This window comes from Rhinopithecus bieti, unplaced genomic scaffold, assembly GCF_001698545.2.
Source record: "Rhinopithecus bieti isolate Rb0 unplaced genomic scaffold, ASM169854v2 scaffold_23748, whole genome shotgun sequence".
In the NCBI taxonomy this organism is placed as follows: domain Eukaryota; kingdom Metazoa; phylum Chordata; class Mammalia; order Primates; family Cercopithecidae; genus Rhinopithecus; species Rhinopithecus bieti.
The window spans coordinates 2,998,567-3,014,006 of record NW_016811596.1 but is presented as its reverse complement, the minus strand read 5'-3'; the positions used below and the strand labels follow the sequence as shown (position 1 = coordinate 3,014,006).

General features: G+C 43.4%; 2 protein-coding genes across 6 annotated transcripts in view; one reads left to right on the top strand and one right to left on the bottom strand.

Annotated features, from left to right (window-relative positions):
- The window catches only part of PHC1 (polyhomeotic homolog 1), a 27,970-nt gene extending 21,228 nt beyond the window's left edge, over nucleotides 1–6,742 (top strand). For 3 of the 4 annotated variants that reach the window (XM_017894266.1, XM_017894264.1, XM_017894263.1), the window contains 5 exons: nucleotides 471–585; nucleotides 2,213–2,321; nucleotides 2,533–2,683; nucleotides 3,134–3,365; nucleotides 4,591–5,573. In XM_017894266.1, coding sequence (XP_017749755.1) covers nucleotides 471–585; nucleotides 2,213–2,321; nucleotides 2,533–2,683; nucleotides 3,134–3,365; nucleotides 4,591–4,745 — 762 coding nt within the window. In that variant the 3' untranslated portion in view covers nucleotides 4,746–5,573. Of the gene's footprint in view, nucleotides 1–470; nucleotides 586–2,212; nucleotides 2,322–2,532; nucleotides 2,684–3,133; nucleotides 3,366–4,590 lie in introns of all 4 variants that reach the window. The other variant, XM_017894265.1, reaches the window with a different exon arrangement.
- M6PR (mannose-6-phosphate receptor, cation dependent) lies at nucleotides 5,633–15,440 on the bottom strand. 2 transcript variants are annotated; one of them, XM_017894267.1, is made up of 7 exons: nucleotides 14,976–15,440; nucleotides 11,738–11,917; nucleotides 10,948–11,114; nucleotides 9,050–9,159; nucleotides 8,655–8,785; nucleotides 7,682–7,808; nucleotides 5,633–7,209 (listed from the first exon to the last, which is right to left on the bottom strand). In XM_017894267.1, the coding sequence occupies exons 2-7, from the start codon at nucleotides 11,914–11,916 to the stop codon at nucleotides 7,087–7,089; spliced, it is 837 nt and encodes a 278-aa protein (XP_017749756.1). In that variant the 5' UTR covers nucleotide 11,917; nucleotides 14,976–15,440; the 3' UTR covers nucleotides 5,633–7,086. The 2 variants fall into 2 exon arrangements, with proteins under 2 accessions (XP_017749756.1, XP_017749757.1); XM_017894268.1 differs by lacking the exon at nucleotides 14,976–15,440 and adding an exon at nucleotides 14,620–14,945.

Sequence of the window (15,440 nt, the reverse complement as noted above, 5' to 3'; positions counted from 1 at the left end):
AAAATGTTAGGAAGAGGGGAAGAAAAGGAAGAAAGTAACCTTTAAAACTGTAATGTTTAGTTAGATTAACTAGTTTGTTTTCTAATGAATAGAATAGTAGTGAAGTTAAGGAGCTTTCCTCGGGTTTGCAGAACCAGGACTAGAACTCAGGTGTCTTGACTCCGAGTGCATTTTCAGCACCATAGGAAGGAAGAGGACAAAATAGGGAGCCAGTGTAGGAACCTGTTCTCCATTGGCGTATCTGGAAAAAAAAGCCAGTTACTACTTTTTTTTTTTCATTTCCAAACATTGTATAGAGACCAGTTACCACTCTTGATTACCATATTGAAAGTGATTCTCTCTGAACCAGACTTGGTCATTAACTCAGAGATCCAAGCAAAGACTTAATATTGATTGGGAAATGTTGGGGAAAGCTATAGAGAAGCAGAAAGGGATCAGGCTAACTTAACTCTCAATGTTTTCTGGGACAGGTGGGTTGTTCTCAGTTACTGAAGGAGTCTGAGAAGCCACTACAGACTGGCCTTCCAACAGGGCTGACTGAGAATCAGTCAAGTGGCTCTTTGGGAGTAGACAGCCCCTCTGCCGGTGAGTATTTATTTAGAGACCCATTTGGGGGAAGGAGGCTTGTGGAGATGCATTTGAGGACTGAGTGTAGAATAGTAGTTACCTGTTTGTTTAAAGTAGAAATAAGGCCTGGCACGGTGGCTCATGCCTGTAATCCCAGCACTTTGGGAGACCAAAGCAGGCACATCACTTGAGATCAGGAGTTCGAGACCAGTCTGGCCACCATAGTGAAACCCTGTCTCTACTACAAATACAAAAATTAGCCTGGTGTGGCAGCGTGCGCCTATGGTCCCAGCTACTCGGGAGGCTGAAGCAGGAGAATCACTTGAACCTGGGAGGTGGAGGTTGCAGTGAAGTGAGCCAAGATCGCACCACTGCACTCCAGCCTGGGCGACAGAGTGAGACTCTGTCTCAAAAAAAAAAAAAAAAGTAGGAATAAAATGAAGTCCATCTACACATAGAAACCATATTATATATCAGAGTATGTAGAATCACAAAAAATGAGTTATATAAGGTTAGGGGAATTTATCCAGCTAAAGTAACCTTTTGAATTATTATTATTTTTTTTGAGATGGAGTTTTGCTCTTGTTGCCCAGGCTGGAGTGCAAATGGTGTGATCTTGGCTCACTGCAAACACCGCCTCCTGGGTTCAAGCGATTCTCCTTCCTCAGTCTCCTGAGTAACTGGGATTACAGGCATGCGCCACCACACCTGGCTAATTTTTGTGTTTTTAGTAGAGACGGGATTTCTGCATGTTGGTCAGGCTAGTCTCCAACTACCCACCTCAGGTGATCTGCCCGCCTCGGCCTCCCGAAGTGCTGGGATTGCAGGCGTGAGCCACCGCGCCCAGCCCTTGAATTATTCTTTACTCTCTAGATGTATTTTTTGGCCGAGTGTGATGACTCTCACCTATAATTCCAGCACTTTGGGAGGCCAAGACCAGTGGATTTCTTGAGCTCAGGAGTTTGAGACCAGCCTGAGCAACATAGCGAAACCTTATCTCTACAAAAAAATATAAAAATTAACTGGGCATTGTGGCACGTGCCTGTAGTCCCAGCTACTTGGGAAGCCAAGGTGGGAGGATCGCTTGATCCCGGGAGGTGGAGGTTGTAGCGATCCAAGATAGTGCCATGGCAGTCTAGCCCGGATGACAGAGTGAGACCCAGTCTCAAAAAGTTTTTTTTTTTTTTTCAAAAGATGATCTAAAATAGGACATTTATATCTTTAATTTCCAGTTCTCCTTATTCTAGATTTTATAATCTGTCTTAAGGACTCTTATTTACATTTTCCCCGTGCTTTTGGAAATCCTTGTGGTAGATGGATCTTATATCTTTCTAGGCATTAGTAATTAGTTCCTCTCTCAGAAGTTGAATCTGAAATCTAAGAGTGTGAATTAGGATGAAATTAGTAAGACATCTAAAATGGAAAGAGTTTGGCTTAAGATCAGGAAGACGTCATAAAGTTCTCAAGGGACATGTCTTCATGGTTTTAGATTTTGAACTTTGTGTTTTAGGGATTCTCAACTAGGTTGTGTAGGTTTTTGGGGGTAAACCCTGAGAGTAATTTTAGAATCCAGCTCTGAGCCTAATGATTGCTTGAGGGGCAGCAGAAACCCATGGTGACTGTCCAGCAATGCCTTGTTTTTTAGAGTTAGATAAGAAGGCGAATCTCCTGAAGTGCGAGTACTGTGGGAAGTACGCCCCCGCAGAGCAGTTTCGTGGCTCTAAGAGGTTCTGCTCCATGACTTGCGCTAAGAGGTACTCTGGGCACCCTCCTCCTTGCCCTCAGCACTGATATCTCCATCTAATGTTGCACCCCTTCCCCAGGATCGTCTCATAGCTGATATTATATGTCTGCCTCCTTGCTTTTATTCCCTTCCCCAAATCAGCTCATAAGCAGCAATTCACATTTAAAGCAGGGTAGTCTTCTGTGTCACCATTGACATCCTGTATGTGCCCTGTCCTGTAGGTACAATGTGAGCTGTAGCCATCAGTTCCGGCTGAAGAGGAAAAAAATGAAAGAGTTTCAAGAAGCCAACTATGCTCGCGTTCGCAGGCGTGGGCCCCGCCGCAGCTCCTCTGACATTGCCCGTGCCAAGATTCAGGGCAAGTGCCACCGGGTGAGCTGCTTGTTGCAGAGCCAGATGCCTTTAAAGTGGGTCTTTTTTCTTTCTCTACAGGGCGATTCATTTGCCCAGGTAAGAGGGCGTGAGATGAGAACTGTGGTTTCACATTGATTGCATTACTCCAGATTCCAAGAGATCCTGACCCCCTTTGTCTCTGGACCTCTTACCTAACAACTGTTCATATATCCATTAATCCTTACACTGTACTTGAGTAGAGAAAATCTAGATCAATTGTTAGGTCACGGGGAGAATCAAGGAGGTGATACAGTTTCTATTTGAAAGCCACTTGAGAGTAGATTTTGGGCATTTGCAAATAAAGTGCTGCTTATTTCATATGTGGTAAGATTAGTTTTTCTTCTATGCCCAACCCAGGGTGGTTTGGGAAGAGAGAGAGGGGAATAAACCTTTGACACTGACCTCACTGGTTTGCTCTTTTCCCTATAGGGTCAAGAAGACTCTAGCCGAGGTTCAGATAATTCCAGTTATGATGAAGCACTCTCTCCAACATCTCCTGGGCCTTTATCAGTAAGAGCTGGGCATGGAGAACGCGATCTGGGGAATCCCAATACAGCTCCACCTACACCTGAATTACATGGCATCAACCCTGTGTTCCTGTCCAGTAATCCCAGCCGTTGGAGTGTAGAGGAGGTGTACGAGTTTATTGCTTCTCTCCAAGGTACTGACCCTCTCTTCAGAACCCAGGTTGTTTTCCTTATGTCATCCCACGGGGGCCTTGATAAGAGGGAAAGTAATTGACTTTAAAGCAGTAGGAGCTTGAATGCTAATATAGTGGCTCTACTCCTAATATTTATTCAAGTTGACTTCCTAATTTTTTTCTGGGTTGATATTATCTTCTATAGTGTCAGCAATTTTACAGTGTTTGATTCTCATATTTCATGATGTAGCTGCATTTCTCACTAAATTTTGGATAAAATATTTTTTATGTGTAATTAACTATGATACCTACCATGGAGAAAATTATTTTTCAGTGGAGCAGGGTATTAGAAACTAAGTGGCTATTGTTGCCCCACTCTTCAAAGAGGGCTTGTTTGCTAGTCTTTTTTGTTTGTTTGTTTGTTTTAAACAGAGACAGGGTTTCCCTGTGTTGCCCAGGCTGGTCTTGGAGTCCTGGGCTCAAGAGATCCTTCTGCCTTGGCCTCCCAAAGTGCTAGGATTATAGGTGTGAGCCACCGCACTCAGCCTGTGTGCTATTCTTGACAAAGAGTTTTCTCCAGAAATGAAAATCACCCTACCCTTCTTGCTATTTGTCTCAATTCTGGGCCCTTAAACAAAAAGATCACAAAGAATCGTTTTGCCAGTATAAAAGAAAACATGCTTTTTTGTTCTCTCCCTTTTCCCCATCTCCACGCTATTTGAATGAAGTTATTTCTGTGGTTGAACAATTTAGTTGCTTTTCCTTTCTTGATCTTGGACCTTGGCTTTGTTGTTGTTTTGAGACAATCTTACTCTGTTGCCCAGGCTGGAGTGCTGTGGCATGAATTTTGGCACACTGCAACCTCTGCATCCTGGGCTCAAATGATCCACCTGCCTCAGCTTCCCAAGTAGCTGGGACTATAGGCATGCACCACCATGCCCAGCTAATTTTTATATGTTTATAGAGTCAAGGTTTTGCCATGTTGCCCAGGATGGTCAACTCCTGGGCTCAAGGGATCTGCCTACCCTGGTCTCCCAAAATGCTGGGATTATAGGTGTGAGCCTCTGCCATTTTTTAAATAGCCAGTTCTTTCTAATTTCATTTTCCTTTTAAAGCTTGCCATCTGACTTCATATTACTGAATTTAGGACAAGTACTTTGGAGTTAATCATTGCTAGACCTGTTTCATTTAGTTTCCCTCCTCCTATCATCTGGCACTACCTACGTGTTCTCACCATTTCTTCTAGGCTGCCAAGAGATTGCGGAGGAATTTCGCTCACAGGAGATTGATGGACAGGCCCTTTTATTACTTAAAGAAGAACATCTTATGAGTGCCATGAACATCAAGCTGGGCCCTGCCCTCAAGATCTGCGCCAAGATAAATGTCCTCAAGGAGACCTAAGGTGGCCCTCTTGCACAACCAGCCTAAGGCAGACACTCCCCACTGTCCAGGTTATAACCTGGTACCAGCAGAGACTTTGCAGGGAAGAGCGAGCTGTTCCAATCATGTAACCTTCTGTAGGGGATTACCAAGACAGGGAAGAGAAGTGCAAGAATTGGTTGCTGGTGCTACATGGCGGCAGCTTTGACATTTTCTCTGGGTTCTACTTTATTTTGTAAAATCTTTACAATTCTCACCATTTCCACCTACCTTAATCCAATCTTTATAAAAGAGGCAGTCTAGAGAACTAGGACTGCTCAGCCTTATCCTGGAATGGAGCATTTAGCCCAGGTCTTAATTCTCCAAGAGGGGAATACATAGTATGGTAAGGCAAGGGAACTGGGTGGAATGTTAGGTTGCCTGCCCAATGGGAGAGGTAGGGTTTTTCTAGCTTGTGTGATACAAGTAGCAAAATCTGGTATACCCCCTGCCAGTGTAGCTGTGGCTCAGAGTTTTCTCTTTGTTGTCACTCCCTTGTGATCGAATCTTTTCTCCCGGCAGGATCCCCAGCCAGTGTAGAGACTTGGTTGGCATCTTTCTTATGCTGCAGGGACTAAAGTATTTGACTGGAGCATATGTGGCTGCTCATTCTTTCTGCATCCCACTGTTCCCCTCCAATTTGTTATTTTGTACCCTAATTTTCAGTTCCAACTCTGCTCTGTCCTATAGCTGTATAAAACCAGAGTGCGTGGGGCTGAGGTCAGGAGTATAAGTACCTGCCTTAGGCACTATTCCTTATACAACAAAAATATTAAATATTTTTTTCCTCAGTAAAAGGATGCAAATTGGTTTCAGTTGTCTTACTCTATTCCAGTCTTTGCCCACGTTCACACAAATGACTAGGCCAATATGTTTTGTTTGTTTTTTTAATCATTACAAGTTTTGTACAAAAGTGATGTTTTTTTTTCCTTCATTTTAAAACACCAGGGTGTGGGGGGAGGGATGCAAACAAATAACAAAAAAGATGCTTTTATAACATTATTTTCCTTGTTTAGAAAGAAAAAATCACTCCAATAGTATTGAAAAGTCCAAAGATGAAATAGTTTCATTTTCTTTTCCTAAGGCTTATAAAAGGCCCCTGCCTATTGATTCCATTCCTCTTTTGTGTCCAGTGGAGCCATGTTACTCTTCAGTGGCCCAGGGGTTCACTATTAAGAAAGATCAGTCCAGGTTTCTGGGCACATGGCCTAAACAGGAAGATGGAAGCATCAGAGGATTAAAAACCTTTCCCCACAGAAATGTGGGCAAGAAGACACTTCCCTGAGCCAGCAGAAGGGACAGGTGCAGCAGCAGTCCACACCCAGCGCAGAGGACAGCAGAGCCCTCGATGTCCCACTTCTGCTTCCATTCCCTTTCCAGAAGATTGAAAAAAAGGTCAAAACCCACATGCCTGTGGAGAAAGTGCGACACATGTTTAGAAATACTGGTGTAGGGAACCAGGAGTAAGAAAAGCTTTACCAGCTTTTACTACAAATGGAAGAAAGACATCAGGATCCCACCACTGCAAGGTAAAGTGACTTCCCTTTTCTGGAACCCCTGTGGCACAGGAGTTCCAATTTTCCTTTCCAGTGGACTGGGATTTCTGGATAGGCATTTTGGCTGTATGTGGACAGATAAGACCACAATCCATGGCCCAATCCCAGCTATACAGTCACCCCAATTTCCACAAATGATGTGATGGTACTGTATAATCCTGTAAAGGGAAATTTCACATTTTTCCCGTCCTAATCCCAGAGGTGGGAGAAGCAAGACTAGAACATCTCCAGGCTCAGACTAAACGAGAGTACTTGGACTGCAACCAAGTAATCACTGCAAAGTAGTTCCAAGCAGCAAGAAATACCAGATTCTCATGGAGACTACTATAGGGTACAGAATAACAACATGAAAGCAATCAAACCTGTATAAATAATGTTTCTTGGCATTTTTTTTTTAATTAAAGAAATCCAGTGTCTCAAAAACTTGTGAAAATGTGTTTAAAAAACAAAGGGCCAGTGAGCCTGCCACACCATTTTGCCCATATGCCTGTTGTACCTTCTGATGTCAAGAGACAATGCAAAAGCCTGTTTTCACAGGCCCTATTAAGTCTGACTTACAACTGTACCTCTCTAGAGAAAAACCAGAAAATAAGGAACAAAGCGAAGGCAGTTTTACTAGTGAGAAGATGCAAATCAAAAGCAAACTGGAAAGCAAGAGCAATAGTTAAGGGTGAGATGAGAAACTGGAGTTGAGACTGCTTGAGAAATCTGGCTGTGTAGCTTTGGTTTGGGGGACTGAGGAAGAGGCTGGACATATAAAGTGCAATCTACATTGGTAATAAATGATCATCCCTTTCTTCTGACTCCTCCCCCAGCTGGTCATCCCCCACACCACGATATGCTGCAGGCACATTCCGAGGTTTAGAACGGCAGACAAAGTCACAGCCATCCTGTAGGGGAGAAAAAAAAATAGTAATTTGGAGCATCCAACTTTAGGGTATGAGAAAGTGTACTTATGGTCTAGGAATGTGGCAAGAATTGGTTTTCTACAGGGATAATGAGAAAACCTAAAAGATCTGACAATCAGCCTAAATTCAGTTTGGGACAACAGGAGAAAAAGTTTCTTCTTAGGGCTCACCTTCTTCCCACCCAGGCCCACTTAAAAGCTAAATCAGATTTAGAAGAGCCCACCTGGTCATCAACAGTGTTGCTCTTTCAGCAATTTCTTACCAAGGCCAGAAATGGATGCTATGCCACTTACTACTCTGTACTAGGGCAACTGTCTTGTTTACTGGGACTTTTGTGGTTTTGGCACTCGATGTCCTGTGTCCCAGGAACCCCCTCAGTGTGAGCAAACCAGGATGGTTGGTCACCCAGCCTTGTTTGCAGGCTACAAATTCAACCAGCTGCCCTGTTACTTACTGCTACCAGATTGCCAAGATCCTGCCAGAAGGCTAAATGAGGAAACTGCTCCATTCCTTTGGCTCCCACCACCAGTCGCTGGTATAGGAACCCCCCAACAACATAAACAGCAACCAGTGATGCAAACCTGTAGAGAAAGAAAGAAATCTATACTTAAAAACTGAGAAATAGTAAAACTCAGGATAACCTCTGTATTTATTGTTAGCTGTTTCCTAAGATACATTCCCTGAAAAGGAAAAATGAGTAGTGACACTAAATGAAAAAGGGGGCTGGTAACTCTTAGAAAACCAATTAGAGTGCTGTCAGTCCAAGAGAAACAAAGGCCCAGACAAAATGTGACAGGGTGTGATTCTGACTATGGCCAAGAATAATCACTGTTAAGTATATGATTCCATTTCTCTAAAAGTTCTGATAATCGAATGAAATAATATAAAAATTGCCTAGTCCTCCAGCAGGGGAAAAAAGCACCTCCAAATGCAAATCTATACCAGCAACTAAACATTAAATCTCATTTTAAAAAAACTTGTATAGTCAGTCTTTTTTTTTTTTGAGACAGAGTTTTGCCCTTGTTGCCCAGGCTGGAGCACAATAGTGCGACCTCAGCTCACGGCAATCTCCACCTCGCAGGTTCAAGTGATTCTACTGCCTCAGCCTCCCAAGTAGCTGGGATTATAGGCGTGCACCACCGTGCTGGCTAATTTTGTATTTTTAGTAGAGACAGGGTTTCACCATGTTGGTCAGGCTGATCTCAAACTCCTGACCTTAGGTGATCCGCCTGCCTTGGCTTCCCAAAGTGTTGGGATTACAGGCGTGAGCCACTGTGACCTGGCAGAATTATTTTATAGCCAGAGGATTTAAAAAGTCATCCCCATCAATTACAGTATAATATACACACGTACAATTTGTACCACCATATAGTTACTGATCTTAAAAACAAAAGGAAAGAAGGTCTGTTCTGATAAGGCATACTCACGTGACAAGTAAGATAGAACCCACACTGAGGTGGGAGACCTCTGGGGAACAGGCCAGGCTGCTATCCATCTCAAAGAGGTAGAAACAATCTTGGACTTTGCCCCGCTCCTCAGACACAGGGTTAAAATTGTCCTGATGATGAGATGGCATAATACATTTAGGTGGTAAAGTGTTTTGACTCCTATGCAACAAAATAAAAAACCCCAAAATACCTGCTCCTTCCTAGTTCAGCAGCCTATTTTCCATGGAAGATGCGTGTGTGACAGAGAGAGAAACTGAGCTGCTAGTATTCTAATGTCCATTCCAATGTATTGTGTCCCCTCTGGATATTCTCCCCCACCTCACGTCAGTCCTTTCAATCTCCTCCCTCAGCTTATACAACCCAGGGTGCCTCACCGCTAGGGTGTGTCGATTGCAGGAGATCATCACCACTGCACGACGCTGCTCCTTGCCACAGTGGTTGTCATATTCATCACCCCCTTTATAGATCAGCATGATCCAGTTACCTGAGGAGGGACAAGGAAAATGGAGCTATGGCGTGGCGGAAAAGCAGAGACAGATCTGGGTGGTATGGCAGAGTGGAATTGAGTAATTCATTGCAATTGGTTATAAGTAAACAACCCTCATCAGTATGAACTCGGTATACCAGAAATGCCAAGCTAAACTTGTTTGCTTACAAAGACTTGTGTTCCCTTAAGAATCAGATATTCATTTAAGAATAATCTTAATTTGTAACATTAAAGGTAGGCAGCTGACAATGCAAAACCAATTATGATCCATACCTTAACACTGATTCATTTTCTGAATACCTTCTAAAAGCAAAAAAAGAGGTTCCATACAATTGCTGAGCAGCAGGGGTAAGCCCATCTAAGATTTCAACTTAGCCCCAGATAAATTCAAAGTGGATATTTAAGATTGGAATGCATATCTCCTCTTTAGTATTTACTGTGTTCAGTTATTTTGCAAAATATCATTTGATTCAATAATTGTGAGGTGAATGCTCCTCGTTTTGCATATGAGAAAATAAAGTCAAAAGGTGATACGACTTTCCAGTCACAGGATTAGGAAATAGGAAGAGAACCTAGTCACATGACCCCTAGCCCCAAATCCTTTTGTTATTTTTTTATTGTATTATTTACCAGGAGTAAATAGCTACCCTGTATAACTTAGTTATTTATCTGTATTGGAGGAAATTGGACCATAGGTGCTTACATGGTCCTCTCCAGCAATATGACTTTTAAGAAATATCACCACCATACTACAAAAGTCAGTGGGTAAAGTTTTGCAGACTGAGTAGTTTGCAAAAAAAGTGTGAGCTCTTAAGGCCAGGCACGGTGACTCAAGCCTGTAATCCCAGCACTTTGGGAGGCCGAGACGGGCGGATCACAAGGTCAGGAGATTGACACCATCCTGGCTAACATGGTGAAACCCCGTCTCTACTAAAAAAAATACAAAAAACTAGCTGGGCGTGGTGGCGGGCGCCTGTAGTCCCAGCTACCCGAGAGGCTGAGGCAGGAGAATGGCATAAACCTGCGAGGCGGAGCTTGCAGTGAGCTGAGATCCAGCCACTGCACTCCAGCCTGGGCGACAGAGCAAGACTCCGCCTCAAAAAAAAAAAAAGTTTGAGCTCTTAAAATTTAACTGGTCAACTTTTGATTAATTTGATGAAAAGTGGTGGTTGGTATTTTTAAGTCTAGTGTGAAACTCATTGAAAGTATTTGGGTGAATAAAAGAACTCTAGGCTATAGAATTCTGGCTAGAGTTGGCTGGGAGCGGTGGTTCATGCCTGTAATCCCAGCACCCTGGGAGGCCGAGGTGAGCAGATCACGAGGTCAAGAGATCAAGACCATCGTGGCCAACATTGTGAAACCCCGTCTCTGCTAAATATACAAAAATTAGCTGGGCGTGATGGCACACACCTGTAGTCCCAGCTACTTGGGAGACTGAAGCTGGAGAATCGCTTGAACCCAGGAGGCTGAGGTTGCAGATCGTGCCACTGCACTCCAGGCTGGGTGACAGAGAGAGACTCCATCTCAAAACAACAACAAAAAATTCTGGCTAGAGTTTTCATTTTGCATAAGTTTTCCACTAATTTTAATGCACAATTGTCCTGAGCTGTGACTTACAGAGGAGCTGTGAAATAAGGCATCCTGTGGTATATTATAGTCTCAGGTGTGCCGAACCACATGTATGATATACCGAAGAGACTGGAAAGGGCCAAGACATACAGGATTGTCAGAGGGATTGGTTGGGATCAATTAGTCAATCAATAGTAGGAAGGGGAGTTTTCTTACTTCCGTTGAAGATGTGAGTCTCGTTGAGTCTCCCTACCACTGTCTCCTTCCCATTACTTTTGTTGATTTGTACCAGGCCTGCCCCAGAAGTGTGGTTGCCAGCTTCCCGGCACACCCTGAAGATGTAGATGTATGTGTCTGAACCCTGGCCCACAGTGCTCTCAAAGCTGTAAAGAGAAGTGGGAAGAAAGAAGAGGAGAGTTACCAGCTATCAGCCTCAGGAATAACAGCATCCCTTTCCTTTAATTAAAACAAAACAACATGCTCGATTTACTTGAGGCCATGGCTGAGTGAATATTTGTTTAATTTTAAGATATTCATAACCTTGACAGACCATCCTTATTGCTGATGATGAATTATTAAAATACACTACCCAAGACAGCTCAATATTCTAGTTATTTTTAGAATGCCTGTTAGTAACCATGTTCCAATGAGTAAGGGCCCATGTTCAGGGGATAGTCTCTTTTCTTAGGGACGAACTTCAGATTTGTATCACTGAAGATCCCTGACACTTACAATGACGTGTCAGCCTAAATATGTTTATCCGATATTTCTAAAGTCCTATTATATGTAGGTATCAAATAATGCTTAAATTTCTACAAGCTGGTCTCTTGGATCCAGTCTTGGAAGTAGCTACTCTTCTGTGAAAGATGAGAAAACTGCACACGGCAACTAAAAGCTGGGCTGACAATTTGCTCTGTATCATAAAAGAGAGCACGTTATCAAAATCAGTAAGAAAAGACCTTAACATAAATATCTTCTCAAGCTCTTTAAGGTTCTTCTCATTTACCTTTTATTAAACAGTGGTTTCAGCCTCTTCACCAGCGCCAATTCTTTCTCTGACTCTTTACCCTTTTCTCCTACCAAGTCGCAAGTTTTTTCTTCTGCCTGCCAGGATTCTCTCACTGCCACAGCCAGGAGTAACAGCAGTAGCAGTCCAGTCCTCCAGCAGCTGTAGAAAGGGAACATCCTTTGGGAGAGAGTGTGTGTTGGGGAGGGCAGGTAGGATCAGGAGAGGGGGAAAGAAACAAAGCGTATGAATGTGTAATAAATGGATGGTATTTTGACTATCCAGAAAGTACACGATTCTCTGGCACATGCAACACATGGTACATTTTAGTATCTCTAACAAGAGCACCTGCAGCAGAAAACTCATTTATATTTAACTTTTAGTCTAATGTATAGGTGAGTCTTTCAGAACAAACTACGAGGTTGAGAAGAGGGAAATGAAGAAAACTTAGAATGATGACAGCTTGGGCGGAGCCATCCTTGCCTCTTTACTGTTTGATGGCTTGATGAAGTCTTTTGAAACCTCTTCGGCCTCTACAGGTCACAAGTCTCAAGGACTTGGAAGTCTAGACTTCCAATAAGTACAGTTGTCTTTTACGCTACAAATCAATGACTGACAACAAATTGGGAATCATCCAAGCCTTTTTACAACTGAGTAAATTCAATTCACCTGCTGCTTGTACTGGTCTAGGAATGAAAACACACAGCTCTCTTTCCCAAATTTACTAGGTTGGTGCAAAGGTAACTGTGGTTTTGGCAAAAAAAAAAAAAGCCCACCAAAACCTAACATTTTGTTTTCTCTAATCCATCCTCATATCCAGGACAGAGTGATTTACCCTTGCAAAACACTTCACTCTGATATCTATTAATGATCCCTCAGGCCATCGCTACTTGTTTATTCCAACAGTATCACGGGCAGTTTCCTGATTTAACTCTTCTAAACTTTTCTCACTTACAATAAAACGCTGCAAATCCGGGCTTTGGTATGAATATTCTTTAAAGTTCTCTAGTTCTTTTTCATGCTGGTCCACTTACTCCACCGCATTTTTGAAATATAAAACTTGAAACAGGCAGAATTTTCATGGGCACTAATGAGTTTGAAGATGGGAAAATGGAAGCTCCAACCTTGACCCTGAATGCACTTTCCCCATTTCCCTAAACAAAGTAACATCTGACCTTCTATTTCCCACACCCCACTAAAGCAACAAATTCTGGGAAATTGTCTACCTGACTTCCTGCATCCCAAACATCAATTCACTACTGTAATATTATGGTAGTTGCCATAGAATAATCATAGCTGGACACATTTAATGCACTGAAACCACACAACAGCAGGAAACAATAGACTACTGCCTTGGGCCAGGTGCTGTTCAAAGCACTTAACATATATTAAATAACTAATTAATCCTCACAACCTTATGAGTAAATACAATTATTGTTGCTATTTTACCAATAAGAAAACTGAGACACAGCTAGTGGAGTTAGCCAGAGAGTCTGGCTCCAGAGTTCATGGTCTGTCACTATATGTATATTTCCACTATGTGCATAATAACTTTTTGGAGATGAAAGTAGGCAACCAAAACTGGGGGTTCTTTTTTTTCCTACTAAGAAGTGAAGGGGAAGTGATTCCTCACAGTTGACTGAATAGGTGGTGAAATAAAGAACTTAGACTTCCAACTCCCACCTTCCCTAAGTTAACCCACTGCTCAACACACAACTTGACCAGCTGACTCACTATAAAGAAATAGGAGGCTCCTTTTTCTAGACTGACTTAGCCTGCCTGCCATTTTCCTTTACAGTCTCTCAGGACCTAATTAAAAACTCACAGTTGATGATTTCTTTTCCTAAATTAGAACAAGGAATCTCACAGAATTAGGAAGGAATGAAAAGTTAAACACCTCAGCCATTAGCTGAGTTGAACTATCTTTTATTTGCTTATTATCCAAAAAGTTAGGATAATAAATTGATTCTGTATTCTTCTTTCCTGCTTAAGGCTTGACTTTAAGCTGCTTCTCTTTGATTCAGTGGCATATGCGCTAAACGTTTTACCTAGATTATGTTCATTAATCTTCACAACCCAGAAAAATAGGTATAATTTTTCATACTTTAAAATGCGAAAACTGATGCTTTACAGAATTAGTTGTTAAATTACTTGCTGTACATTACACATATTAAATGTGTGTCAAGTTACTGGGGCAATTTAGACGATTCGTGGCATAAAGATAACTGCTGGAAAACTTACAAACATAGGAGTGCAACAATCAGGCAGAGAACGAAATAGAAGGGTTGGGTAGTCCCCTTTTAATATGCTACAATTAGATTCTCAAGGTACAAGAGTTTGTCTATATACTTGGGAAATAAGGAGCAGGATTTTATGATCTTGAAAAATCTCTTTCAATTTTCTTATTCTCTAACGACACATCTATTTCATTTGGCAATGCTAAAAATTATCCTTTATTAGGGTGGCCAATGACTAAGCCAGCAATTGGGAAGCAGCTTACACCACTGGACCTCTGTAGCACTCACTTCCCCATCTGGTAAGACAGCCATAGCCATTTTTCCAGTGGAATTTCTACTGTCTTCCCGCTGGCTCCTTTCTGACGTAGCAGTCCTTATCCCTTTTCTCCAGCAGCCTACATTTTAGAAAAGCAGCCCCAGTTGGCTAAAAGGCCTAAGCTTGAAGAACTCAAGAGAGAAGGAGCCTCAGGGAAGTAGCCGCTTTGTCCCAAGAGCGGAAGCTCGCCACAACGAGGAACACATGATAATCCGTACATCAGCCACTCTTATCCATATCACAATCGCATCCCCCTCAAACCCCTCCCAGGGTGCTAGAAATTCTAGCTCTGTCCAGTGTCCCGACTTTCCAAGTGCTTGGAGCCATACCTTCTCCAAATGATGCCACTTGACCTCCCACCATGATGCAGGCCAAAATTCCTCCTACAAATAAATCCACGAACACCTCCAACGGACTCCACACTCGGGGTTATCTTCCTTTCCCTGCTTTCCAAGTATCATAAGTCCCCTCTCTGGTTTTGGAAGTCCTTTCTCCCTCACACCTTTCGGAACTCCGTGACTCTCCGCCCTTACGCCTCCGCCCCTATTCTACTCTTAGGGCTCCTCAGCCAGATCTTTGGCTAGAACCATGGTCAAGGGAGCCATTGCGATTCCGGCTCCTGTCATAGACGCTTAAGTGTGAGCGCACCCCAGCCCGCCTCCTCCTCCACGCCCCTCACACTCACGTGTCGCGGGGAACTGGAGCAGCCAAAGCTCAGAATCCCCCGTGAATACCCGTCTGGGGATGGGAGACGGGGCCAGCTAGGGGCCGGCCGCAGACCCCGGTCCCAGAGCCAGTTTCAGAGGCCAGCGTTCCCCCTAGCGCCTGGATGTGCCCTACTCCGGGAACCGGAAACAGGAAGCGCCAAGAGGCCGCTGGGCAACCGCTCCTCCCACCAGACCCCGCGGCATGTGACCAAAGAACCATTTCGCCCCTTTCCCCTTCCCGGTCTCCCTGATAATCTTAAACTCTGATTGGCCTGTATTCTGGGATTTTAGCTCCGCCCTCGTTCCATCAGCTCCAATCACTATTGAGGTTGTCTAGTTTCGCCTTTTCTGGTTGCCTTTCTTCCAATAGGGTCCCAAAGTCCCGCTTCCAGGGCCTCTCGGCTTGCGCGCCCCGGTCACGCGGGGTCACGCGCCGGACCGCT